Source organism: Osmerus eperlanus, chromosome 6, assembly GCF_963692335.1.
Source record: "Osmerus eperlanus chromosome 6, fOsmEpe2.1, whole genome shotgun sequence".
NCBI lineage: Eukaryota > Metazoa > Chordata > Actinopteri > Osmeriformes > Osmeridae > Osmerus > Osmerus eperlanus.
The window spans coordinates 13,142,959-13,170,138 of NC_085023.1; the positions used below are offsets into that span (position 1 = coordinate 13,142,959).

The 27,180-nt window shown below is 52.0% G+C and overlaps 2 protein-coding genes across 3 annotated transcripts in view; one reads left to right on the top strand and one right to left on the bottom strand.

Annotated features, from left to right (window-relative positions):
- bmpr1aa (bone morphogenetic protein receptor, type IAa) overlaps positions 1–10,148 on the top strand; it is an 11,943-nt gene extending 1,795 nt beyond the window's left edge. Inside the window, exons 1-11 of one of the 2 annotated variants that reach the window (XM_062463592.1) lie at positions 5,347–5,424; positions 5,760–5,919; positions 6,161–6,263; positions 6,493–6,592; positions 6,797–6,893; positions 7,093–7,231; positions 7,617–7,809; positions 8,030–8,327; positions 8,546–8,727; positions 8,939–9,069; positions 9,221–10,148. In XM_062463592.1, coding sequence (XP_062319576.1) covers positions 5,352–5,424; positions 5,760–5,919; positions 6,161–6,263; positions 6,493–6,592; positions 6,797–6,893; positions 7,093–7,231; positions 7,617–7,809; positions 8,030–8,327; positions 8,546–8,727; positions 8,939–9,069; positions 9,221–9,346 — 1,602 coding nt within the window. In that variant the 5' untranslated portion in view covers positions 5,347–5,351 and the 3' untranslated portion in view covers positions 9,347–10,148. Of the gene's footprint in view, positions 1–5,346; positions 5,425–5,759; positions 5,920–6,160; positions 6,264–6,492; positions 6,593–6,796; positions 6,894–7,092; positions 7,232–7,616; positions 7,810–8,029; positions 8,328–8,545; positions 8,728–8,938; positions 9,070–9,220 lie in introns of those variants that run through there. The other variant, XM_062463593.1, reaches the window with a different exon arrangement.
- Positions 10,149–11,673: 1,525 nt separating this feature from the next.
- Positions 11,674–25,793, bottom strand: mmrn2a (multimerin 2a). Its single transcript, XM_062463591.1, has 8 exons — positions 25,424–25,793; positions 18,660–18,782; positions 18,410–18,516; positions 17,878–17,961; positions 16,664–16,918; positions 14,626–15,047; positions 12,870–14,400; positions 11,674–12,522 (listed from the first exon to the last, which is right to left on the bottom strand). Exons 1-8 carry the CDS (start codon positions 25,747–25,749, stop codon positions 12,119–12,121), a joined length of 3,252 nt encoding a protein of 1,083 aa, XP_062319575.1. The 5' UTR covers positions 25,750–25,793; the 3' UTR covers positions 11,674–12,118.
- Between the last annotated feature and the right edge of the window lie 1,387 nt (positions 25,794–27,180).

Here is a 27,180-nt window from a genome sequence, read left to right on the forward strand (position 1 = left end):
GCCGTGCATGTTTATGTTTACATGGCCATGTCCGACGTCGGGAGAACACAAAGGATATCTTTACACGCTGCATGGGGCCTTGTGAAAGAGCCTCCCTCCACGGCCTCATGTTTCTACTGGATTCTGTCTGTGTGGGTCTCTCTCTCTCTCCTCCCCCTCTCTCCTGTCTGGGCCCAGAGAGTGACTCACCCCGACGTCCATAAAGCCAGGCTAGGGGCCATAAAGAAGCATCTCTCAGCCTCGTAAAAGGTCACCTTTAACCAGCCAATGAGATGTGAAGGCAAATAGCGGGAGCTGATTACTCTGCGAGCGCAAGCCTTTGAGGAAACACGCACGCACACACACAGACGCACACAAACACACCCCTACCGACGCACACCGGAACAGATAAGTCGGGCGAGGCCCGGCCGCAAGTGTTAAACGATGGTGATTGATTCAGGCCGAAGCTCTGATGCAGGGGGCCGCGGAGTCCTGTCCCTTTATCAGGGTGTCCACATTCCCTATTGTGGTTTGATTCTGCTGTGTTGACTTTGGTGGCTCTCTGCTCTCCGGCCCCGGAGCCTTCCCCTCTCAGCCTCTGCTGGAAGCCGAACCCAGCCAGGGGCCGCCTTCCTCATCCTCTCCCTGTGAGGCTCAGTCATCGACGGGCATGACCCGCCGGGGCAAGCCCATCTCCTCCCCGCGCTCACTACAGGAAGCTGTTGGCTTGATTGCCGGCGCTCCGTGTCCCTTTTAGCACATTAACCGTTTCCTCCATAGCACCATCCCCGTCGTTACAGGGCTGCGGCATACTCCAAACACTCATTGTTCTCCGGAAAGAATCGTACTCCCATGAGGCAGTTCTTTTTTTTTTTTTGCCTTCCCTTCCCTATTTTTTTTTTTGTAGCTCAACCTGCTATGTACAGTGAGTGTCAAAGCTGGCACAAACCAGCCCTTCATAGCCGTGTGACAGGGGGCACTGAAGTAGCTGCTTGCTGTGCTGGCTCCTGAATGGCCCCTTTCAATTTCACTCTTTTCTTCCTTACCCAAGAAGGTGTCACCAGAACCAATTAGAATTTAACCAGAGTCTCACCCAGGGGGAAGAGAAGTGTTTTATAGGTCTAGCGCTTTTTTGTGTGTGTGCGCTTTTGGTTGTATTTTTTTTTTTATTGTCTTCTGTTGTTTTCCACATGGGAGACGTTTTAATGAGCGTAAGGCTGCAGTTACTTTTCAAGGTGCTCTGCTGTTGCCCGGGTAGCATCGCTGCTGAGTAAACCTGCCTCAAAGTTGGCCAGCAGTCCCAACTGCTGATTGAAGACTCATGTCTTATTTGGTTTCTATTGAAAGAAAACATTATGCAATTATGACACAACACGTCATGAATAATATGTTGCGAGTCATATAAAAAGCTGTTCGGTTGTTTAGGTTTTTTGTCGGTGTTGTTATGTGCTTTGGCAACACTACACAGGCTTTTGCACAGAAGGGGTGGCAGGGGTTAGGTAACAGAACTGCTTTGCATCATCACATACCGGAGGAACGAGAAGTATATCATCCCCGTCTCTCTTCCTCTGTCACTGGAAGTGATGGAGCTGAAACGAGAGACGAGTGGGTGATTCACCCTGTTGTTGTTTTTGTCCTTGTCGCGGGCCAGCCGCCTGCCCACGTCGTCTCACGCGCCCTGCGCGACTTTCTATCCCTGTCAGCTAATACCTCCACACTTCTCCTTTTCCTGCCGACTCACCCCGGACGGGAGAGCTGTAATTTCACACAGCTCGTCCCTCCTCCTCCCCCGGGCCCGCCTCGCTCCCAAGGTCAGGGAGAAAGGTGACATGGATCGTCCCAGGGGTGTACTGTGCGGCTGGGAACCAATCTCTACCTGCTCCCCTGAGCCCTAGCCCAGGACTTTAGCGAAAGGCAGCTTTCATTTCCTGTGTTTGTTCTTCAGGTGCCCGAGTGCTCCTCCGCCGGCCCCCGTAGGTGGCCCGGGCTCCTGGAACACGGTGCTCTCCTCCCCCTGACGGCCGGGCGCTTTTCGACCAAAACATGCGCCGCTTGCCCTTTAAGAGCCCCGGCTGCATTCCACAGCCCTGCAGACGGGGGACGGCGGGGCCTCGTTAGCGAGGAGCGTGCTGGCCCTTTAAGAGGCTCCAGCATGTGGCTGACTGGAGATGGAGAGGCTCATTACTGGGGGTGCTCTGCCAGACCTCAGACTCCGCCGTGACTGGCGGCAGAATTAAGCACACATGTGGAGGCAAGAGGCTGAGAGCAGGCGGCCATTTCCAGCCCCACTGACAAGGGCCACCACCCCCCCCCCCCTTCCTCCACCTCCTTCTCCCTCCCCTATCAATCAAGGCCCCCACCAATCGCAGCTCTCCTAGTTGGCGGACAGGGGTGGGAGGAGGTGGTGGCAGAGGGTTCGGAGCGTCTTCGCTAACAGAGCCAGCCAAAGAGCAACAGAGACCTTGAGGCTTCAGGAGGGGAACTTTTAAATCTTCCGTCAGCATGGTTTTAGTGTAGGTACCCCAGTTACCGAGGAGAAAACCACCCCTCAGAACTCCCGCAGGTCTCTAGGCGATAAGTCATCCAAATGTTTGTTTTTTTCTTCTTTTTTCGGGACGTGCTTACTCATGACTATCAAAGAGGCTTTCATCGCCTCATCAAAGTGTGGAGTAACCTCCCGGATCAGTCCCTCCCCCCAATTCCACATCAGTCAAACATGACTGACGCCTCTCTGTGCTTGTATTTTAGACCTATCACTGCTCCCAGTGGGAGAGACAAGGAGCGGAGAGGGAGAGGAGAACAGGGAGGAGGAGGAGGAGAACAGGGAGGAGGAGAACAGGGAGGAGGAGGAGAACAGGGAGGAGGAGGAGAACAGGGAGGAGGAGGAGGAGGGAAGAAGGAAAAAAGGAGAAGGGGAACGAGCGGGAGAGATCTACCATCGGCGCTCTGGTTTCTATTTGGGGCCCGGCCCGTTTGATCCGGTTCCAGTCTGCTGTGCGTTTCTAAGTTTCCACCACCGCCTCCCAACACGGTTCTGTGCCAATCTGACATCGCTGAGAAGCCGGCTCTGACCGGGCCCAGAGCCATGCCTCCACTTAAGTACAGTTTATTAGCGGAACAATTTCAGATATTATTTTGATCAAATCTCTCGTGTGCTATATCGTTGACTAGGGGTCTAGACTATCTGCCTCCCACTCCCGGCTTCAGTTCTTTTTGTGTTGGGGGGGGGGGGGGGGGTGCGCTGCGTGCATGTGTGTTATCGATCGAAAAAGGAGAGGGTGTAGGGAAATAGTTGATGCGTGTGTGTGTGTACCACACAGGGCAAAACAGAGCCCGAGTGTCTGTTCTCACCCCCAGGAGGGGTGTCTGCTCGGAGCAGCGTGTCGGGAGAGCTGGACTCCTGTAATCTCCTTGTTCTCCCCCCCCTCCCTCCCCCCCCCCCCCCCCCTCCGCTGATACCGGGCCCACATCAAAGCGGCGGCTTCACAGCTTTCTGAGGCCCGCCCTGCTATCTCCACCCAGAGAGACGCTCCACTTCCATTAGCTCTCTTTTTTTTCTCTCTTTTCTTTTTTTCCGGGTGTTTCCGCCCCGTCGCCGCACAGATAGCCTCGGCCCCCTTGTTTGTACAACAAATGGATGTTTGTTCTTCACCCTGATGCCCTCCGCTCCAGACTCCTGCCCTTCTGGGTTCCCAAAGAAGCTGTTGTGGTGTAGAGTTTGGCCCTCTGTTGTTGACACTTCAAAATACCCCAAAAAAAGAGTTGTTTTTCTCCCTCGGAGCCTGGGTATCTTTATTGCCTGCCTCCCATTTTGTTGAGGCGGTGGCCTTTTGGACATTTGCATTTTCCATTGACTACAGGCATCTGTAGGACGACCGTCTGTCGCGCGTCTCTGCTTTTAGCCCACGTCCCTCCGCCAGGGAAGTCGCCACAGACTTTTCAGTACAAATTAACCGTTAAAAGTGAATTCCGGCCCCAGTAGAAAGCTCTTATCCATATCGCTCTGCCCATAATGCTCATTTACCAATAGAATTAGGCTCACGTCGGGTACACAGTCTGAATACTGAACCACCGGGGAGATTGCTAGTGAAGCTATAAAAAAAGGGAGAGAGAGAGAGGAAAACACAAAGTTACTGAGACGACTCCCATGGTAATGGGGAGCTTGGAGAGGAATGCAGAGACTTGGAGGAGCTGGTGGAGCGCAGACAGAGCTTCTATCTCTGGCCCGGATCTGGGCTCGGCTGCGGCCCAGGTTGTTGTTTCTTCTTCAAAGTGCAGGTTTTTCGCAGGTGAGCGCAGCCCTTTTCCTCCGGTCGACATGTCTGAACCGGAGAGCGCTGCGAGTCACGTCACGCTCCAGAGGAAGTGCCCGCAGCCGACCGCGCCGCACACACACACACACACAGACAGACAGACCTCACTTTGTGCTTTGTGCTACTTAGGAGCCCCGCAGCCTCAGGTCTAACCCTCTCCTGGGAGGCAGACGGGGGCAGGCAGGCAGGCAAGGAGAGGGGGGGGGGGCGGGATGGAATGAAGGAAAGAAAGAAAGGGAAAAAAAAGGGAGGGGGAGGTTGTAACTAGGAGCGAGCCATACATCTTAGGGACGGTAGATAGAAAGTATCTATAGAAAGAGGGAGAAGCAGAAGGGAGTCGCAGGGACAAAAGCAGGGAGGGAAGAAGAAACCGAAGAGAAACAGAGAAATGTGACCAAGGTGACATTCATAGTAATAAGATAAGTGGGCCGGGGCCGTAATAAAGGATGACATGAGAACGAGGGGAGGGGGGGCGGGCGGGGGGGGGGGGGGGGGGGGGGGGTAGCAGCAACACGAGAAGAGCAAGAACCAACAGTGATAAGGAATACAAAATGTCTCCTTCGGCAAGCACATGCTCTGTATTTAACGCGGCACAGGAGACCCGACACTGGGTTTTTATAACCTGACCTCTGCCTGACCTTGGCTTCCTGGTAGCTGGATTAACAACAGCCCGATCCGCCACCTCCTGGAATGGGCCTTGGGCCGCTAACAACGTGTCTGCACATTAGCTGTTTCCCGTTTCTTTAAGGTGTTGTTAGTGTCGAGATCCTGGCGTCGAGCTTGCATCGACTCCCAACAACGTTAAAAACCGACTCGGGCCATCAACATTTGCAGGAGTCAAACCACACAATTATTACCGCGAAAGAATGCAGCCTAACGTTGCAGTAGTGATCTGGTGATGGTGATGGCACATGCCTGCGATGGCCCTGACCGGACACCAGAGTATAAATAGCCCTCAGACCTTAAATGGGTCCCCCCGCATCAAACACAACCTGACTGCACTCAGAGGGAGCCTAATAACCCCAGAGACTGACAGGGGATGAGCTCGCTCTGATACGGATGTGCACAATGCCATGGAACGGAGGAGGGGAAACTGGAAGCAGGCTGGCTGCCTCATACAATACCTTTCAAGGTACTCGTGCGTTGCTGGGTACAAGGAGTGTGGATTAAGCATCTTGGGTGATGGGGCTCAGGTTTATGGCCCAATCTGTGTTTGTATTTGCGATTGTCCGTCCCGAAAACGCATACATGGCGCGCGGAGAAACGTTTTCTCTTGGCAAACACCGTCCCGCAAATGGAGAGAAAAAAAAGGTGACTGCTGCCGTTTTTAACTGTCATTACAAACAAAGCCGTTTCTCCCCTCTCCTCCTCTCCCTCTTCCTCCTCCTCTTCTTCCCCCAATTATTCCCCCCCCCCCCCTCACCCCATCCTTCTCTCCCCATCCCCTCCCCTTTCCCCTCCCTGTAGCAGGTCAGAACCCGGACCACATGCTCCACGGCACGGGGGCCAAACACGAGGGCCGGCGGCCCGGGGACGACTCGACGGTGGCCCCGGAGGACGCGGCGCGCTTCCTCAGCTGCCACTGCTCGGGCCACTGTCCCGAGGACGCCAAGAACAACACGTGCGAGTGAGTGACCTCAGAGCCCCACGTTCAGCACCCCGCCGCTTCCCCTAGTGGCCAGAAGCTGTCCCCGCCCCCTAGGCTTTGTCGTCGCTTTTCAGGGGAACTTTGAATCGGACGTTTTGGGAGGTCCTTTGGCACTGCTTCCATTCCCGGAGCGCGTGATGTCACACCTAGTGCCCTGTGTGTGTGTGTGGGGGGGGCGAGCCGGGCCGGCGTTATTGACTGACCGCGTGTGTTTTTGCAGGACGAACGGCCAGTGTTTCGCCATCATAGAGGAGGACGAGTACGGCGAAGTCATCCTGACCTCAGGCTGCATGAAGTACGAGGGCTCGCACTTCCAGTGCAAGGTAAGCCCCCAGGACCGGGCTGGGGTTACAGAGCGGGAGCAGGTCGGGAACAAAATCCTGTCCCAATTACGGTAATAACCCGATCCTGATGATTCCGGGGCCCCTGGATGTCAGTCAGGCGGTGGGAGCGTTGGAGAAGCTAACCTTAGTCCCTCTGGAAACATTCGAGGCAGCGGCTTAGCGCGTTCATGACTCACGTTGCCGGTTGCGACTCTCCCCCCCCCCTCAGGATTCACCCAGGGCCCAGACCAGGAGGACCATCGAATGCTGCCAAAAGGACTTCTGCAACCGCGACCTTCAGCCCACGCTGCCTCCCCCTATAGAAACCAGTAAGGCTCACCGCCAGCTACACGCTTAAATGGCTAGCTAGGTTGTTTCACCCAAGTCAATTTCGAGGAGAAGTCGTCTTAGTCTGGGTGGAAAGCGTTTTTTTTTTTTTTTTGTTGTTGTTGGCCCGAATGTTTTTCCTGAGAACAAAATGAAAGGGCTTGTTCTGGGGGTATTCATGTCTGTCGTTCTTGTTGTTGTCTTAGGTTCTTACTTTGGCAGTGCCCACTGGCTGGCCTTCTTCATCTCCATGACGGTGTGTTGCTGCACCCTCATCTGCATCACTGTGGTCTGTTACTACAGGTAAGAGTGCTGAGCAAGGAGATCTGGCCTAATCTATCTGATCGAGTTCCCCTTTCATATCTGCTTTTCGGAATAAGCGCCCGAGCGCCGCCGCTAGTTAGGAGCGGAGCCAGACTCGCCGGGCTGATTCGCGGTCTGGTTTCACTTGTCCGCTCACGTGACCGTGACCTTTGGGATTGACCCCCGCGTGCGTTCCCAGGTACAAGAGGCAGACGGAGAGGCAGCGGTACAGCCGCGACCTGGAGCAGGACGAGGCCATCATCCCGGTGGAGGAGTCCCTCAAATACCTCATCCACCAGTCCCAGAGCTCCGGCAGCGGCTCCGGGCTCCCCCTGCTGGTAGGAAGCCGCCACTACACTGGGAGGGGCCTCGCTGCGTGTGACCGGAGGGGGAGGGGGGGGGGGGGGTGGTAGACTGAGAATAGACTGGGTGTTATTTTGGTGCTGTCCCCGAATACAAAATACCAAGTCAAAATAGTAACACGGTGTGTGTAGGTTTGGGTCTGAACATAATGGCAGATGGAGTCCCACTTTGTGTGCGGTCGATGCCGAGTCATTTTTTCATAAACACTTACAACAATAATGTACTTGGTACAGAGAGTCAGTGGCCGAAGCGGGAAATGTGTGCTATGAAAACATGCAAATCTCCAGTCGTTTTGCGAGCCGTGTTCAAGCGTCCCTGGCTCCTCCTCTCTCTCTCTCTCTCCCCCCCCCCCCCCCCCAGGTCCAGCGCACCATCGCCAAGCAGATCCAGATGGTGCGTGAGATTGGCAAGGGCCGCTACGGCGAGGTGTGGCTGGCCCGCTGGCGCGGGGAGAAGGTGGCGGTGAAAGTGTTCTTCACCAGGGAGGAGGCCAGCTGGTACAGAGAGACGGAGATCTACCAGACGGTGCTCATGAGACACGAGAACGTCCTGGGTACTGGGCTCTCCTCGACTGTTGACAGTTGACTTGTTTGGTTACCGGCTGTGAATCGTCGTTTCGTAAAAAAATAACTACTGGAAGCGTTTCTTCCGAAGTTAAACGTGCAAAATGAAAATTGACTGCGACGCGTTACCTCAGTGCTCGCGGTCTACCTCCTCAACACGTCTCCTAACCTCCTCCTCCCCTCGCCCCCCCCCCCCCCTGTCCCCCCCAGGCTTCATCGCCGCCGACATCAAGGGCACGGGCGCCTTCACCCAGCTCTTCCTCATCACCGACTACCACGAGAACGGCTCGCTGTACGACTACCTCAAGTTCACCATGCTGGACGCGCAGGGCCTGCTGCGGCTGGCCTACTCGGCGGCGTGCGGCCTCTGCCACCTGCACACAGAGATCTACGGCACGCAGGGCAAGCCGGCCATCGCCCACCGCGACCTGAAGAGCAAGAACATCCTGATGAAGAAGAACGGCACGTGCTGCATCGCCGACCTGGGCCTGGCCGTCAAGTTCAACAGGTAAGGAACCCCCCCCACCACCACCACCTCCGCCCTCTGTCATCACCACACAAACATCCATTGGGTTTAGCTTACTGTGTAGCCTGTGACTTCACAACCTTATGCCTGTCTCCCCTCCCCCTCCTCCCTCCCTCCCTCCTCCTCCTTCCCCCCCTCCCTCCTCCTCACCCCCTCCCTCCCCATCCTCCCTCCTCACCCCCTCCTCCTCCCTCCGTCAGCGACACCAATGAGGTGGACGTGCCCCTGCCCCTGAGCAGCAGGGTGGGCACTCGCAGGTACATGGCCCCGGAGGTGCTGGATGAGAGCCTCAACAAGAACCACTTCCAGGCCTACATCATGGCCGACATCTACAGCTACGGCCTCATCATCTGGGAGATGGCCCGGCGCTGCATCACAGGAGGTAGGCTGCACGCGCACGCACGCACGCGCGGAGAGGCACGTCTCATCAACTGTCCAACAGCTAGTCAGTCATATATACTGTATATATATATACTAAAGCCCAGGACTTTCCTTGAAAAGTTGCTTCAAAGATGGTAGCTTGCGTTAACCTGCACCACAGTGAGGGGCTATTCATCGGGTTTCAACCCCTCCTTCCTCTGACTGTTTTCCAGGCATCGTGGAGGACTACCAGCTGCCCTACTACGAGATGGTGCCCTGGGACCCGTCCTACGAAGACATGCTGGAGGTGGTGTGCGTCAAAGGGCTCCGGCCCACCATCTCCAACCGGTGGAACAGCGACGAGGTGAGCGCTCGCTTTCAGTGACGCTCCTCGTCGATACAGGATGTGCCGTATAGTTTGTTGAGCGTCAGGCTCTGTGTGAGAGTCGTGTCAAGTGTTTCCCCCCAGTGGTAATGCGGGTATGTAAAGCAGGCGCGTTGTGTTTGTCCTCCAGTGTCTCCGAGCCATGCTGAAGCTGATGTCAGAGTGCTGGGCCCACAACCCCGCCTCGCGCCTCACCATTTTACGAGTCAAGAAAACCCTCGCCAAAATGGTGGAATCACAGGACATCAAAATTTGACCTCCCCCCCCATAACCACCACCACCCAGACCCACACCACCTCCCCCACACGCCCCACCCCTTTCCACCCCTCCACTGTACCTAACACAGCATGACTGAGCGGTTTGGAAGCAAAGTGTGAGACAGAACTACAAGTCCCATGATGCTGAACACGACCCCTCTGCTCTGGAGGGCAAGAGAAGCGGGGTGTGGACCCATGAGAACCAGGACCCTGTCGCCGGGGCCTCGAGCCCCCTCTCCCTAGCCCACACACATCTCCACACAACCACAGCGGGCAGAGGGAAACTGCCGTTGAGGATGGGCTGTCCTCCTACCCAGACTCCACCAGGTCGACGCTTCCCTCTCATTGGCCGGGAAAGGAAGAACCGGGTCTTAGGACGCAGGGTGCCGGGGGTTTTGCTGATGCTTTCTGTGAAAGCCAATCGTGTTTCGCGGCTCTCTGGCACACGCCTGTGAAATGGTTGACGGACAGAAAGGATTAGCCACTCAGAAGCGCCAGAGGCACGCTCTGCGCAGGCCTCGCCGCCACCACCCGCCAGTCACGTTTTCATTTTGCTGTCAACCGTTGAAATGCCAATTTTGTTTTGTATTTTTTATCTTCAGGACACTTCTTCTCCTGCCATATCGAAATATATCTTGCTACTCCTAAAGTAGAGAAATTATGGAATAAGGTACTATAATAATATGTGAATTTAATATGTAAATACAATTGTATCGATAGATGCCGTGCCTAACCCTTAAAGAAAACAAAAAGAATATGCTGCAACGTTCTTCACGTCCAGTGGACTTCAAAAACACTACATGCTTTAGGAGCTACGAGCAACACGAGACTACCAAGGACTTTAAGACGAGGGCGTACCTGACTTGCCTTAAAAGAAAAAGAAGAAAAAGCTGCTTCCTGAATGCAAACCTCGGCTCCACATCCTCACGAAACGCTCGGTCGCGCTTGAACACAAAGTAGGATGTCTTGGGAAGAGTTTCGAGTCTTCGTGCTGTATGGAAAAAGCGCGTGGTAAGAAGGGTGTGTGTGTGTGTCCATCGTCAGTGTAACTCTTTTCTGTCGAATATGTTCCTCTGTAAATATGCCCTGAGGAGGAGCGTTGGCAGTCAGGATACTGGAGCTCAACGGCGGAGCGGTTCGGTGAATTCCGTGTGCCCTAACCCACACGTGGAGTGTGGAGTCGGTACACATTTTGAATATTCACCGTGTCAGTAGAGCATTTGCCCCGACCAATTCTTACACACCACAAAGCCCTATGTGGAGGAATATTTTTATTTGTTTTTCCAAGCTGTCACTGTGCTGAGCCAATCCACTCTGCCATAGACAGACACTGTTGCTTCGTGCAGTCTTATTTATTGCCATGCTTCTAGGTAAACGATCTGTAGGTTGCCAGTCTTTGAAACGATGCCAACGTCAAGAGATTTATCATAATGCTCACAATCCACATCCGTTCCGAATAGAACCAATGTGTTAACTTGAAGTCCATAATACATGGCTGACACAAGACAGTAGTAAATTACATCGTGGCTTTAAACAAAAATGTTGAACTTTTAACAGTGAACAAGAGGACAAGTTTCTCAATAATCTTTCATCAGAAAAAAGAAAAAGAAAACGACAGCCGGTAGAGAATCAAGTGAGGGATAATCCTGACAGATGACGCACGGCTATCCCCCATAACTAGGAAACATCCACATTCAAATCTAAGCAAATGTGCACATTCAGAGTTGATGCCACGATCAAGCCAGTAAACGCTAAGTATGAAGAACGAGCGAGCTAGTCGTTCCCCGCGGAGCCCCTGGTGTCGGTGAAGAGGAAGTGAATCAGGAGGCCCGGCCAGGGGAACTCCTCAAACGTCCTCCCTCTCTCTCCCGTGTCTGTCTGCCTGCCTGCCCCCTGGTACGCATCGGGCCACCGCTGGCCTCGGCTTCCCTCCTGTCCAGAAGAGAACCCATGAAACATCTTGTGTGTCGCATAGCCTGAGCAGAGCAGCGCTTGTGGGGGTTCGGCACGAGCGGCGGGCCCATCCTGTCGGCCCGTGTGCATGTCTGCGTAACGAGGGCGCGGCACGTGCGCCCACCCAGGAGTGTGACCAGGTCACAAACGGTATGTCCTCTGTGATTTTAAGATAACCGTACATATGGTCGATATTTAAGTACGACACCCGAGCAGTAACTAGTGTTTTTTCCTCTCTTTGTAATATGCAAGAAAATAAACATAGAATAATCTCTAAAATGTCAATCTTAAATGTGTTTTGTACAGCATCTGGTAAAAAAAAAAAAGGTGCCTTATGAGTTTACCAAGGAAAGAATACTCTGTATACATCCTGTCCAATGTATCAATTTTTAAGTAAATAACCTTATTTTAGTACACAACTTCTTGGCTGGTTTCATGTTATTTCGGGTTATGTACAGTGTGACTGGGTGGTGGACAAACTGATATTTTCACGACCACCTGCTAAACAATGTCCATACTGACATATACTGCACCAGGACACTACATGTCTTTGGGGTGTCACACATCACTTTGTCAGATTTTTTATTCGATGTGTTTGAGAATCATTGTGCAGAAAATATGGCATATCATAAACAGTATTTCAACAACTTGCATTACTAAGTTAAAGTAATATTTGACAGACATTTTCATCACAACCCATGAACCCCTTATATACACCTATTCTTCCAATACAAAGGAACTTAAAATGAGTGCCATAGCAGCTAAAAGTTTGTTTACTTTCAGTTCATTGTCTTTTCCCTAGTGGCTCTTTGGCGCCCTCAGGTGGTTTGGTGAAGCAGTAGCCCGGCAAAGGAGCTCTTTTTGGGATATTCTGTCGCCAGTGTCCCCCGCAGAAGTTCCAGATACATCTCCTCGTTCCTCTCCAGCTGTAGGAGGGCCACACGGGTCACAGGACTCAGCCCTGGGGCCTCCTCGTCATATCGAATAGCAAAGTCACCAAGTTGTCTTCTCAGCACTACCAGTGTTGGACCAGGTCTGAAGTCCAGCGTCAGCACAAATAGGTAGACCCCCTTGGCTGGTGCCTTGAAGACCCCGGTGGTGGTCGAGTATGCCTGGTCATGGTTTAGTAGTGCGGACTCAAACAGCATCAGGTTCTTTTCGCTGACCCTGCTGAAGGAGTCAGCCAGGAACAGGAGAACATTGTTTGGGATCTTGGGATGTACTGGGAGGAGAAAATAGTCAAGTTTTAGTTTATAATACATGGTCCATTTTACATCAAGAGGATGTCATTCACTAAATGAAGCTAAAATGAAGACCTAAACACTAGTTTGACCTTTATGTCTGAACTGAAACATCTGTTTGGTTTCTTTTTCACTAGGGGGCAGTGTTGTAAAATGAAGCTAACATGGGAGCAGAGTAGGGACTCAACAACAGTCATATTTGATGTCTTCTTTTTCTCACACAAGATCTGAAAAACCTTCCAAAATATCAAAAGAAATTATGGTCTGAAGTGCATACAAGTATTATTATTTTTTCACCAGTGATTGAAAAACGAGGTTTGCATCCTACCTGAAGTATCTCTCCTACTCCGCATGTTGACTCTCCCTCCTTCCTTCTTCTCCTTTCTCGTTTTCTTCCCTTCCTTCTTCTTCAGCATGGCCCAAAGTTTGTCCAGGTCCACTGTGCTCTCCGAGCCCTCCAGCCCCTCCGAGTTACTGAAGACGTTCTTGAAGACCCTCAGGTGGTCTTCCAGACCCCTCCTCAGCCAGACCACCTCTGCCTGTAGTGTGGCCTCCTCACCACTGGTGGGCGCCTCTCGGCCGCGGCTACAGTTCGAAGGGCAGGGTCTCTCCTCTAGTTGTCTCACCTTCATCCCCAGTTCTTCCACAGATTTCTCCAGGCTCCACAGGCTCCTGTCTGAATAGTCCTCTGCGTCCAATGTCGTCTGGTGAATTCTCATCTGCTCCACGCTCCTGTCCTGGCCGCGAGAGGCCCAGTCGGCTAGCACGGAGGGCTGGTCAGCAGCTGGGGTGTCCGAGTGAGAAGTCCCCAACAGGGAGGCGAGGCTGAGGTTCTGGGCCTTGATTTGCTCCTTCATGTGGTGGATCATGTCTTTGAGGGCAGGGATGGAGTGGGCCTCCCTGTCTCTCAAAGGCCAGTCCAAGAACTCCAGCACCTCCTCCCCCAGGAGCATCTCCAGCACGTCCGTGTGACGCAGAGCGTCCTTCAGCAGCGCTGTGAAGGAGCTGGCCAGGTGTCTCATCTCTTCCTGCAGCCTCACGTCGGCCTCCCTCAGGCTGGTCACGTCCCTCTTGCCGTCCTCTGACGAGGTCGCCAGCTGGGACACGTTGTGGTGGAGTGTCCTGGTCCGCTCCTGCTCAAAGGCCAAAGACTCTCTGACCTGCTGGAGCCCTTGGTGGAGCTCCTCCACAGAGGGTCCCCAGACGCCGTCCGTTACCCAGTTATCTGCCCCAGTCTCCGAGTTCCCATCCAGAACAAGGCGGTTATCGTTAGCCAACTCGGTCACGTTAGCCAAACCTTGCTTCAGGTTAGCGATAGCGAGCGCGTACGCCTTACAGTTGCACTCTCCGGCGTTGCTAACGTTCTTGTAGAAGGAGGAATAGAGATAGTCGAGGTCGATCTCCATCTCCTGCAGTTGCTCCGTGTGCTTGGTCAGGTTGCCGGCCAGCTCGCTGACTTGGTTCACCACCGTCACTTTGGCCGCTTCCACCTCCAGAACCGTTTCCATGAACTGGACCTGGCTGTTGCGGCCCGTCTGGACAATGTCCTTCTCCAAGTCCCAGAAGGTTTTCTTCAGGTCCCGGATGTTCTCCTGAGCCGTCTCCAGGTCCTCCACCAAGGAGTCGACCTTCACCGTGTTGTTGATGACCTTGTTGTCCAGGCGGGCAATGGCTTCCCAAAGCGAAGAGTCGTCCAGGGACAGGGGGGTGTGGTGAGGGGGCTGGAGGGGCGCCGGTGTCTGGGCGGAGGTTCTTTGGCCGTCCCTCACGCTGCTCAGGTCCCTGAGGAGCTCATCGTTCAGACGCTCTTGTTCCAACCTCATGTCTGACAGAGTGACATTCATGGTTTGGAGGCTGACCTGGTAAGGAGGGAAAAAATGGCCTACTTAAGAATCACATGGCACGTTTGATTTTCACATAGGGTTTAAGTTGACGTGTTTGAATGAACGTCTTCCCACCTTGAACCCAACTTTTACTTAAATAAAGGAAGTAATATCACATTCTTATGTATATGAATAATGTTTATTTGAAGCCTGAATGGAACACGCGAAAGGTTTGTTCCGCCACAACCAAGGTTCACTAACCTGCAACATCTTGTGGTTTCTCTTCAGCTTCATGTCCATGTCTGTCTTGAAGGAGGTGAGGTTATGGTGCAGCATGACGTGCTGGGAGTGCAGCCTGTCCTGCATCTCAGCCTGGTGATTCGCCAGCTGCCTCCTAACCTCTTCTATGTGCTGAAAGGTCTCCTCCAGTTTGGCTTCCGGGGCCTCCCCAGCCCCGGCACCCCCCAGTGCCTCCTCCTGAACATCCCACTGGGTGCTCCTGAGCATGGCCATTTCCTGGGAGAGGCCCCTTACTTCCTGTGTGAGGTGCTCCAAGGTCCGGTTGAAGCCTTCCAGGGCAGGCCTGAGTTGGTCCATGATCCGTTCCATCACGTGGGACACGAGGTGAGGGGAGAGGGTGGCTGGGTAGGGATCCAAGCGATCCACTTCCTCCTGGTGTGGACCTGAGGCAACCAAACAGAGGAGTGGGTGAGTCTTCTTGGTCTACTTGGACCACTAGATATGTGGTCAGAACAAGGCTCTGTTCATTGTTTGCCCAGACCTCCACACTCTGTGTGTTGTTGTCGGTTGTAGCACGAAGAATTGTTCTCCACATAAAGCCGTTTACTGTATATCAATTCTGATATCGACTCGCATGAATGCTCAAGGGAGATTGGTCTCCCACAGAATGGCTTTGTTTCGACAACATTCGTTTAGTTTCAACAACGAAACTGTGTTTTCAAAGTCAAAAGTTAAGTTGCCAAAAATAGGAAAAACAACATGAAACCCAGCTATTTTGAGCTGTATATTTGGACATCTAATTTCCTTTATGTATTGTTTTTCATGACTGAACTTCTTTGTTTACGTAAGAGCCCAGTGGTGTTGGAGGGGGGTTGGGTTCCATGGTAGGGTAGTCCACCCTTGAGACATCCCTAATGGACATGGTTTCTTCGAGAATGGTCAGATATGTGCCTGCGGCACTCCCATATCTTTCCTATTAAGTGTGTTTGTGTTGGTGACTCTGGGTCACACGCACAAAGCACATGTATGGTCTTCAGCATGTGATTTGACATGTCTGTGCGTGATTGTGTGTGCAAGTGTTTCCAAATGTGGAAGTATGTTCCAGGGTCTATTCTGTTTTTTATATGCTGTCACCCTTAAATCTGGACAGAGTCCAGGGCCTCCATTCCATGTAGTTTCTGCTTGTGCTCCAGAGTGTTTTATAGAATCAGAGAGCCTTTCATGGTTCAAGGCTTGTTTTCTTAATAACCTTTGAAAGACCCACAATTCATGTAAGGAGACAAAAACTCCACTTCCCACGTGCTGTGGCCCTAAGAGGTCAAGGGTCAAAAACAGTGAGGTTACACAGAGAGTATCAGGTCACTGCTGCCATGAGAGTTTTACACAGCTGGAAATATTGAAGGTGTTTTGGAGTCCAGAGAAACACTGTTGTTTTTTCCCAAACAAGGACAGTACTACTTATGTCATTGGAAGTAAAGCTTTACCCCAGGATCGCTGAGTGTGTTCCTATAACAATAGAACTGACATTATATTAGTCCTGCCGTCACCACTATCCCACCATGAATTACATCATGGGTCAACACAATGTATGGAGGGAGATTTCTTCCAGAAGAAAGAGAGGATTTCCTGCTGAGGAAGCAGTCATGTGTTGGGAGGGGAGTGACTGAACACAGGAGGTGTCGCTGAGGGGGAATGGAGGAGTGGAAATGTCCTCATCTGTATTTTCCCTTCTGACTTGCTCAACTGTCCAGCCTCGCATAGGATGTGAATGAGACAGGGCAGCTGACTAACAAATACGAAAACACATTGCATTTCAGACAGGATTTTGCCGAAGGCTGATTAGTCTGTTTCTATATTGGTGGGGTTTCATGTTGACGGTGATGTAGTTACCATGTCAATGAATGCTTATGCTTTCATGAAAGTGTCTTAATAGAATGGGATGCGGCAGTTACACAATATGAATGGTCACTCCTGTCATACAATGCAATGGTGATTGTTTACTTGTCTTACGCAGTAACCAAATCAGTATTGATGAAATACTTAATGGATTCCAACTTACCCCTAAAGGGGTCTTCGAGATGGGGGTTGTGAGGGACGGGTGTGGGGTGTGGATGGGGATGGCCAGAATGGGGGTTGCCATGGCGAAGATCATGGCCGTGGCCAGGATGATGGGAAGACCCTGCGGACGCTGGGTCTGTGTCGTTGTCGTGGCTCTGGAGCGGCTGGCCGTCATACAGCTGACTGCTAGATGCCTGGAAGTCGTTCTGTACCCGCTCCACCTCCCCAGCCAGGTGGGGGATTATGGACTGGGCAGCTAGACAGGCAGGCAGGCAGGCAGGCAGACAGACAGACAGGAAGGCAGGCAGACAGACGATCAGACACAGGCCGACAGACAGACAGATGGATGCAGGAACCGACAAAGCTGAGACGAACCTACGGAGAGAAGTGAACGTCTGAAATGCTCAATAGACAACTGTTCCTACACTTCTGAACGGTGACTCACAGCTCAGTCCTCCTCCGCTCCCTTCTCGGACCCCCCCCCCCCCCCAGTGGGTGTGCACGTGTGTTTCGCATCAGTTCCTGATGTGTGTCGGTCGAAAACAATAGCTTTTTGACTCCAGTGATGTTGAAGGCATTATTGATGTGGGACCTTTGCAGTTGAGGAAACCCCCTCAATGAGAGGCGTGGAGGGACCGGGAGCAGAGCGGCTGATAGCGAGGGGGAATTCTGCCTCTCTCTTTCGGCCTTTTTGTTATTGACCCATAAGTGGCCCTGAAAAGTAAGGGGTTATTTGTAGGTCCCTCGTGTTCGTCCGGTTTGAGTCATTTTCCCCATCGTAAGTGTTTACGTGTATGAGTCACTGTGTGTTTGAACGATTGTGGCCCGGGTTAGAGGACCGAGGTGGGGTTTGTTGGGTTAGGCGAGGGGAGTTTAGGGCGGGGTCGAACACACACACACCCTGGTCCAGCCTTGGAAGACAAAGCCCTGAGAACCGTTCACACACCCTTTCCTCCCTCTCAGGGGAGGTGGCGACCTTCTGACAGCCTGCTGCGAGGCACAAACTCCCTGCTTGCCCCCTTGGCGTTTCCTTGGTTTGTTGAAGGTTGCAGATAATTGGCTAACAGCGTTTAGAGAATGGGGAGGGTATAGCCCAGTGATTAGAGAACTTCAGTGCAGATAAAAAGGTCACCGGTTCAAAAACCTACTGTACGTCACTTTGGATGAAATGAATTGAAATGGGGGGGGGGGGGGGTACGAGTATCCGTCAAGTACCTGTGTCGTAATATCCTGTGTTGCCTGGCAAAGACACTGCGGTCAGTGTTGGGTCAGCAGGATCTGGGACATGGCCTTCAGCGACTGGGAGAGGGACAGAGGGAAGGTGAGAGAGAGAGAGAGGACGGCAGAGATTGAGATTGAATTTCCACATTGATCACATCGAAGCCGAAATAGGTTAGGAAGATGGAAGCGAGGGAGAATGGGAGAGGAACACAGGGTGAGGAGGTCACTGTCAGCCTTCGTAGACTTGTCTTCTCTGATAGGTCTCTCTCCTATTCCAGATTTAGGGGTCATTAAAACGCACAGCAGGAAATCTGCTGTAAATTAGTTGCTGAGAGAGACTAAAGATATCTGTTTGTACGTGATAAAAAGAGACTTGACAGCAAAAAGAACCTTGTCAGCAAGTAATTCCACTTAGCATCAAGAGTGGGCTCTTTTGTACAAGAAGGCCAGGATCCAATTAATGATCCAAGCCAGACATTGACAGTTGTGTGTTGAGGTGCTGAGGTGATTGGTGACGTCACGCTACCTGTTTCTTCACACTTTTGGCCTGCATGTCCAGGACAGCAGCGCCACAGCAGAGCTGTGATGACCGTCTGCTTCTCTCTGTACACTGGCCTGGTGGAGAGCTTGTACCTACACACACACAAACACACACAATATACAAACATTGAAGTCTGCTTATTTGAGGCGCAGGATTCGTGACACAACAGGAATCTCAACAGAAAATTGTGTGGTGTCGGTGACGTCAGAAGGGATTTCCGGGTGTCGCTGCTTACATGACCAGCTGACAGTCGGGCGTGCCAGTGGGACAGCGGCTCTGAGACTTGATGGTGTATTGCTCTTTACCACATGCCACCGGCACGGTGACAACCCGGCGGCTCACGAACGCGCACCAGTTCCTGGAAGAGAGAAAATCACACACACACACACGCATACTGTCAGGCCTTTGGCATGGGGGTGATCTCCATGTATCGCTGCAGGAAGCCGGGTAGACCGATGAGACCGTCAGGTGTCCAGAGGGCTAAGGTCCCTCCCCCTGTGCGCTCTGCTGTCTCGCTATCTGCTTGTTTGCTTTTCTCTGCTCTTCCTTCCTGTTTCTCCAGGTCATCGGGACAAACATTTCATCGTCTCCACAGAACCAACAACCTCCTCTTCTTTCCCATATCATAGACAGCTGCAACAAAAGTAATTACCGGAAACATGTAACATTCATTTTATTTTATTTATTTAATGCTGATTAATAGTCAACATGAAACCAAAAATAGAGTGCATTAGCGCAGACTTGACATCCTTATTTTGGAGTCACAGGACACATCATTCTGTGTTTCTCTTTTATGGCTCCTCTCTCTCCTGACCTGTATCTAACCCCCTGCAGATGATAACAGGCTTTACTATTTCTACTGCCTGAGTCACGGCAAGGGCCAGGGTAGAGTCAATTCCCAAGGGTACAGTGCTGAAAAAAGTTCTCTGAATCATAATACTATGTTAGTGCTCTGTGTTCAATGACTGAGACCATGAGAACACAATGCTGTCTGACGGTACTGGTTCTAAATATTGACTCTAATTCTTTTTGACATTGCCAGGACTAAATTGTTAGACTGATCAATGTAAAATGTGTTTTATTGTTATGACTCTTTTTCTCAATGCTAAAGCCTTTTTCTGGAACTTCAAAAGATTCAACAGGCATGTTTATCCGTCTACTCTGACCCTGTCTGTTGTGGCCAGGCCTGCGTTAACCTGCTCCAGACTAGAGCTGTCTAAACACACCGGTAGGGGAGACAGACGAGGGCCATGGGGTCAGGCAGGAACAGAGGTAGGGACCGGCTCACTGGCTGATGCTGACCCAGGTGAGACAGGTGTGGACTGGGGATAGATTTCACCTCTCCTGGGTGGCCTTGTCTATACCTACCAGCCAGCATTTGTGTGTGTGTGTGTGTGTGTGTGTGTGCGTGTGCGTGTGCGTGTGCGTGTGCGTGTGTGAGAGTGTGTGAAAGTGTGACAGAGAAAGAGAGAGAGTGTGTGAAAGTGTGACAGAGAAAGAGAGTGTGTGAGAGAGAGTGTGTGAAAGTGTGACAGAGAAAGAGAGTGTGTGAGAGAGAGTGTGTGAAAGTGTGACAGAGAAAGAGAGTGTGTGAGAGAGAGTGTGAGAGAGTGTGTGAGAGAGTGTGTGAGAGAGAGTGTGAGAGAGAGAGGGGGAGAGAGAGTGTGAGAGAGTGTGTGAGAGAGAGAGAGGGGGAGAGGTGGTTCATGTGTCTTTCTTCCGCATGGTCGGGGGGGACCTGCTTGCTGGTTTGCCTGTGTCTCCTGCAATCAGACGATGTTCAGACGTGAGGACGTCTTCAAGGTTCAGAGTTTGGGGGGTGGTGGAGGGGGGGACGACTCGGGTTGCAGTGCTTAGGAAATGTGAGAGTGGTGTTTGTTCTGGCTCACCTTGCCGGGCCAGCGAGTCACATGGAGGGCTATGAGGGGCAGGGCTAAGTAGGGTTGTTGTCTGTTATGTTTTGCCACTCCCTTCCTGGAACACGTGCTGGTCAAGGGTTAATTACATCTGTGTGTGGGTGTTTATTTGTGTTCGTACAGGATGACAAGTTGGATACATCTGACCCGTCTCACCGATTGAAGGTTCAAAAGATTTCCAGGCAGTGTGTGCATACAGTGTTACCCCATCCTTCCACCCCCAGCAACCCCCCCCCCCCTCCGTACCGTCTGCCTTCCTTCCTCCAACCTGCCGCCCCCCAACCTAACTCCCTCCCTCCACTTCTTACACACAGCACGGGCCATCCATGGGACTCCCAGGACCCCTCATTGGCTCGCTTTCAACCCCAGTGTGTCATTGACTTACTAATCGCTGCACCCCTGTCCCGGGCCAGACCAAACAAAGGCTCTGAAGCCGCAGGGGTGCAGCTGGCGATGAGGGGAGAGGATTAGGCCACAGTCTGGCTCGTTTCCACAGCGACGGGGGAGGTAGTAGCATGGGCGTGGCCCTGGCTTTGGAGTGTGGCCATAGTCTTTTATGTAGTATACGTTGATGTGTTGGGATGTGAGTTTCTAATACAGAGACAAAGGGTTTGTCAGAGCCAGGTCCAGTTGTAATGGGGAGAGTAAAGGTGGTCACCACTTCTTTTTGTTTTAAACACAGACGCGTTTTTTATGGCTTCCAGCCTTCACTTTTAAGGACTTTGAAGATGTTTGCTCTAGCTGACTTAGGGTCTGAGATAAAAGTGGTGTCACGGTCCAACAATATAGGCTTGTATTTCATCAACCGAAAGAACAGGGACCCCTGAACCACACACCCACACACACGCGTACACACACACACACAGCATCCAGCACTCTCGGAGTGTTCCTCCACATACATTCTAAACAGAGCTACTGCAAACAAACTGACCTCACAACTTATCATGCTCGATGAGCGCCCTGAGAAAGAAATTCCAAGACTAAGAGTTTGTCCCTTGTCATAGCAAAGGAGCTTGGCCAGGCCTCACATCCGTCCTATTCAAGGGGCTGCATGTAAACTGAGAATGGGATGTTTGGTGAAATAACTGGTGGGTCACTAGTTCTTTTGCCTTGTGCCCTGTACAGTTTATTTTGGCTGCTAGTGTGTCATAAATAACCATGGAAGGGACTTTTCCACGTATTGATATTGCAAAACAGAACGAGAACATGCGACTTCTGGGAACACGGAGGTCTGCGCCATGGCGTTTTGATGAACTAAAGCACACTTTAGTTCATCAACAGAGAATAGTCCCATCTAAAAGGCTGGCCAATTGCATCAGCGTCAATACGATGCTGTGTCGTCGGAATTTCGGCATTTTGGGAGTTATATCTATTCTACTGCTATCCACACACATGTTGATACCACGGCCTCACTGTTTTACCAGAAGTAACAATGTCTTCCATGTTGTGTTAAAGCTGTCCTCTCCCTGCTCTGAACAGACAGCCTTGCTGTCGGCTCCACCCTGCTGCCACGTGCACATCCACTTCCTGCTCGGCTGTGACATCATGGAGGACCATCTCTGGAGGAGTACAATGGCTTAGGGGCACCCCCTCCCCACACACACACACACACACACACTGTCTACAGAGTCGGCTACCTCCTCTCCGGCTCCAAGCAGGAAGGAAACGTCTGACGTGCTCACACAGCACCTCATCCTGGGACCCTCAGCCACGGAGCATACCCACGGGTATCCACAACACACACACACCACACACACACACCACACACACACTAAGTTTTAATATGGACACACACACTCTCCTCTAGGAAGGATGCTGTTGTGTGTGACCTTACTCCCTAACCCCCCCTCCCCTCTTTCCCCACACACACACTCCCATCCTCAGTCTCTTTCCCACTGCCCTGTTGTCTGCATATCCGTTGGGCGGGGGGCAACCCCACATTCACTTCTCCGCGACACCCGTACGTGACGGCCATGATAACATTCCATGTCTCTGGAACATAGGATAGTGCTGGGTGGTTCTGTCACCCAGCCTGGCCTCTCTCATACTGTAATCAGAGGGCCACGCTGTCGATTAGGCCAAGCAAGTGGGAGTGTTAGCCAACAGCCAAGGAGCACCAGGTCAACTGCAGTCTTTGTACTGCTTTGACCAAGGTCATTTGAGAGAGCTGAATCATTTGTGCTGAGACAGCCCCCCACGCTAGACCAGATGCTCCTTCTTCTCACGATTATGGGATGGAAGAGATTTGTTTTTGTTGGGTATCACATACATCTCTCGCTTGTTGATTGTACGGTACAATGTCCCGACTGTGCTTCGCTTTTTTTTTGGGGGGGGGGGGGGGGGGGGGGTCTTTGGAGGGCTCAAGAAAAGCGACATTGTTTCGGAGCCCTCGATGCGTTTCGGGAACGCCGAGGACCCTGACTGCTGTGCGAGCTGCTGTTGATACACAAAAGGAAAAATAACCAGATGAGTACGGGGATCCCGCCTGCCACAGAGCCAACATGGAGTCGTGAAACCCGAGTGTATACAAAAGCTCTTTGTGCCCGTGCCAGGGCCGGCGCGAGGGCAGCAAAGCACCCTGGGAATCAAAGGAAGCGGACGATTTCCTGAGGGCATGTTTGATGCCGGCGCGTCAGCGAGAGCGAGTCGTGAGCGGGGAGCTGAAGCTGCGTCTGGCTGAAACGTGTGGATGTTTCGGCTGCTGTGGTTGTGAGTTTGCACAACGCAGTCCAGCAGTGCATGTCTTTGCTATTACAAAGACCCACTGTGTTTGAAAATAGTACAGTCCCACACTTGACTGAATTTGACTTTGCTTTACCTGCAAGATTACACCGATGGAGCGGTCCCAAAATACACAGTCAAACAGCGGTACCTCGATTACTTTTAGCTAGGCATTTGACCATGAATAGTGGGTGGTGGTGGTGGGGGGGGGTCGGAATGCACCGTCTTCCCAATATCCCGGGAGGGGCTCTGGAGGGAGGAGGGAGGCGGATGGGACGTGTTTCCGCTGTGGAAGCTGGAGCAGGGAGATGTAATCAGTGAAGCCCCCAGCGGAGCCCCCCGCCAGGGGAACTGGACTGGCTGAGAGCTCCACGGACAAGCAGAGAGCACAATCATTTGTGGCTGGGGCTATGTCTATTGAGACCGTTTCACCTTACCAGGTGAATTGTATTCGAATTCTGTAGGTCCAAGGTCAATGGCGATGTGTCTATCTCTCTGACAAACATCATGTGTGGGATTGCTTGAGCTGGGATGAGGTTCATTTCACAGAGCTTCAAAAGTTTGCCCATCCTTCACCACCTTGTTTTGCAGGCTGATTCGGGTTCACTAAACTCCTGGTCTGAACCCGCTCCACTCTCGTTCTGCCTGCCTGCCTGCTCCAGTCCTGTTGAGGGGATTTCTAGTCTGCAGGTCCACTGCTCTCCACCCCTCGACGTGGCCCTTTCACAGCCCTCCATGCGTACCGAAGCTTCAGGTCTGTCCAGACCCCCCCACCCCCCACCTCCTCCCTCCCTCCCCACCCCTCTCCTCCTCCACATTCCACCTCCACCCCCCGGGCCGTCCCTCACACATTGTTCTGCACCAGAACCGGGCCAGCTAGCACGTAGAATAGAGCGCACACAAAACCCAGCAGTGGAACACACAAAGAGCCTGTGGGGGGTTCACATCCTAGTCTGTCAATCCACCAAGGCTGGGCTAAAACGTTAGCGTTGAGGAAGAATGCCGGAAAGTTCCCTTGGACGCAAACACGCCAATAACACGCTACTCCAAATGACCCCAACGCTAAAATCAAACGGCATACTTGACCTTTTACAACCTCCAAGGTTCTTCACACACGCACTAGGGTTTAGCCTACTTCACACAGGTTTGAGTTTACCATTGACCTTTGACCACTGAACACCAATCAGACCCACCGCATCAGAAACATCTCAGGGCCACAAACGTTCACTTATTCCAAACTCAAACCTGCTCCCCATTACTGTTAATAGTGGTGGACACGGAATAAAGCAGTTCCTTTAGAACCAGAAAAAGTGTAAGTGGGTCCAGCTCTTAAAGAGGGCTAATCGCTGGTTGTTTGGGTTGGATCCCCTGGGAGTCTATTATCAAGGAATCGGGAGGGACAGGGTGTAATTTGAAGTGTAATGTATGTATCTGGGTTAGAAAAACGACAGCGTCCACTGACTACTTGCTTTAAAGGGAAAGATCAAACTCGAGCAACCGTTCAGAATCACACAGTACAGGAAGACCCTCGCTAGCCCTTGTATGCTTTCAAAGCCATTAAGATAAATGACTCCTGATTAGGGCTCTGGTAAGGAAAACCATGTGCCTGCTGTGTAGAGGTGGTGGAGGTAGTCTACGTCGTCAAGGAACACAGCCAGCCACAGCCGAGTGGAGGCACCGTGAGTTTGTATACATATTTGTCACAGTGAAGAGGGTGCGAGTAAATGTTTGCTCAAACACTTTGTCTCTGTTTGGTTTCCCACCGTTGGCCTAGGATGTCTTCACACTGATTGCAGAGGAAGATGGAGGAGATAGTATGTTTCCACATTGGAGAGGTCAGAGAGAGTTGAGTGGTGGTGAAGGGAAAAAGTGTGTCGGGGTGTGTGGAGAGCAGCATCGTGTTAAGCCCCCCACGCCCTCATAAAGTTGGGTTTCTGGGGCCCAGTATAATGTGAGATTCTCCACAGTCCACCTGGGTGGTGCAGTTAAACACATGCTGGCAGACAAAACAGTTACACTACCCACGTCTTTTGAAGAGCATGCATTAAATGTGTGCGTGCGGGTGTGCGGGTGCGGGGGTGTGTGTGTGTGTGTTTGAGAGAAAGAGAGAGAAAGGGTGAGAAGGAGAGGAAAGGGAGAGAGACAAAGAGAGAAGGGAAGTTTTGAAAAAGAACGTATGCGTCCACGTGTATTCACGTTGTCTACACGTATGTGCGTGTGTGTTTTTGCAAATCCACAGGTGCTGTTTTCACCTATGACTGGATCGATGACTCTCACAGTCAAGTCTAAAGAGCAGGCTTGCCTGTTCAGACAGCTGAGAGAGATGAGCAACAACAACCAAAAAACATAAAGAAACACTCACCCCGTGCGGGCTGGATAGTTCCCTCCCTCTCCTGCCTTGGGTGCCACCTCTTCCTCTATGCCCAGGAGTGGGTGTCCATCCTCATGCCCATCCTGGGGCTGCACACGGGAAGGCCCGTTCGCATCAGGTCTATGCCCGTACCCGGGGATGTTCTGTAGCTGAGGGGGGTTATCGAGGCTCCCGGGTTGGAGCCTCCCGACCCCAGGCTGCCAGCTTCCTCTGTCCAGGTCCTCTTCGTCCTCCACCTCGGGGTCTCGGGCTCTCACCGCACAGTGGGCCGTCACCAGCAGCCCCAACACCAGCACAAACTCCCCCACGGCTGTCATGACTGCCTGCTCGCTCTGCCGGTCCTCGCGCTTGCTAGCTGCCAAATGGATCTGAGGCCTCCGAGGGACTGCTGTTTGTTTTTAAAGAGTTGCGTTTTGGAAACACCCCGCCCCCCCCCCCCCCCCCCCCCCCCCCCCCGGTTTTTTTTAAGAAGAGAAGAAGAAAAAAAACAAGGCCCCGTAGACCCCTCCCCTTGTTTCCTTCTTTTTCTCTTTCTCTCCAACTCTCTCTCACACACACATGCACATGCACACCCCTCATCGCCCCTCCTCCTGGAGCTTTCAAAGCCCGGTAACAATCCTCGGAAATGAGACTCCCCCACCCACCCCCCAGCTACCCCCCACCCCCCCAAACCCATCCCATCCCCCAGCTAGTCCCCCCGCCCCAACCTCCCTGCCTCCATCCTTCTACCCCCCTCCAAGGCAGTTCCCTGTGGAAAGGTCTCAGGCAAACTTGGAACAATAAGGTTGCAGCTTTCTCCCAGGCTAGAGAGATGTTGCATCGATCCATATGTGCAAACGCACTTGAGAAAAAACACACACAGGAACACGAAAACCAACACACACCTCCACACAGACACACACCAGGCAGAGGTGTGAGGATGCAGGCCGTTTCTCTTGGCAGGTGACTGGAATTCTTGTGTTTGTATCACCTCGGTTCTGGCGCTTTTCCACGGGCATGGCAGAGCAGGAAAGGGATGTCAGGGCAAAGCCAGATAGTGCAGGAACTGGCCACGTTGTAGAGGAATGTGTAGGAAGCAGAATAAGGGAAGGACTTATCTGAAATGAAGACTTCAAACGGCTCCTCTGTTATCTCTCTGTTGTACTCTTTATCTTATTTGTTCTTTCGCTCTCTCTCTCTCTCTCTCTCTCTCTCTCTCTCTCTCTCTCTCTCTCTCTCTCTCTCTCTCTCTCTCTCTCTCTCTCTCTCTCTCTCTCTCTCTCTCTCTCTCTCTGTGTACATATATACAGTGTATACAGTATTTAATATATATAGCGAAAAGAGTTTAGACAGAGAGAGAAGAGAGAAGACAGAGAGAGAAATTCACATGACACTTAACTAATTACTGTGAGATATATTGCTGGGACCCCCCAGCTGTCTGGCACAAGGGAGGAAAGTGGAACACAAAGACATTACATGTTGTTTAGCTTACTGATGAGTCAGTGTTTGACTTGAAACTGTATCGTCTCCCGTTTACCACACATACGCTGCCATGGAGACAAATGTTCTCAACAACTGATTGGTTGTCAGGGGTCATGGAATTGCGTTAACACATTTTTGCCACTCAATATAGTGTTACACTATCTGATAGTGTAGGGCTTGGAATGTGGGCTTCTGTTAAGAGATTTTCCAGTGCCAGAACGTGTGAGTTTGCTTGATTTGCACAGCTTCTCAGGGTTATATAGCATGCATAGCCTTGTAACCTATGT

Bases quoted from the DNA above. Each gene is read 5' to 3' on its own strand.
- mmrn2a (XM_062463591.1), bottom strand. From the start codon at position 25,749: ATGACAGCCGTGGGGGAGTTTGTGCTGGTGTTGGGGCTGCTGGTGACG. The intron at 16,919-17,877 runs GTACTTGACGGA...CTGCCTGTCTAG, and splicing joins CACAGGATATTACGACACAG to CTGCCCAGTCCATAATCCCC. The intron at 14,401-14,625 runs GTTAGTGAACCT...CCTCCTTACCAG, and splicing joins GAAACCACAAGATGTTGCAG to GTCAGCCTCCAAACCATGAA.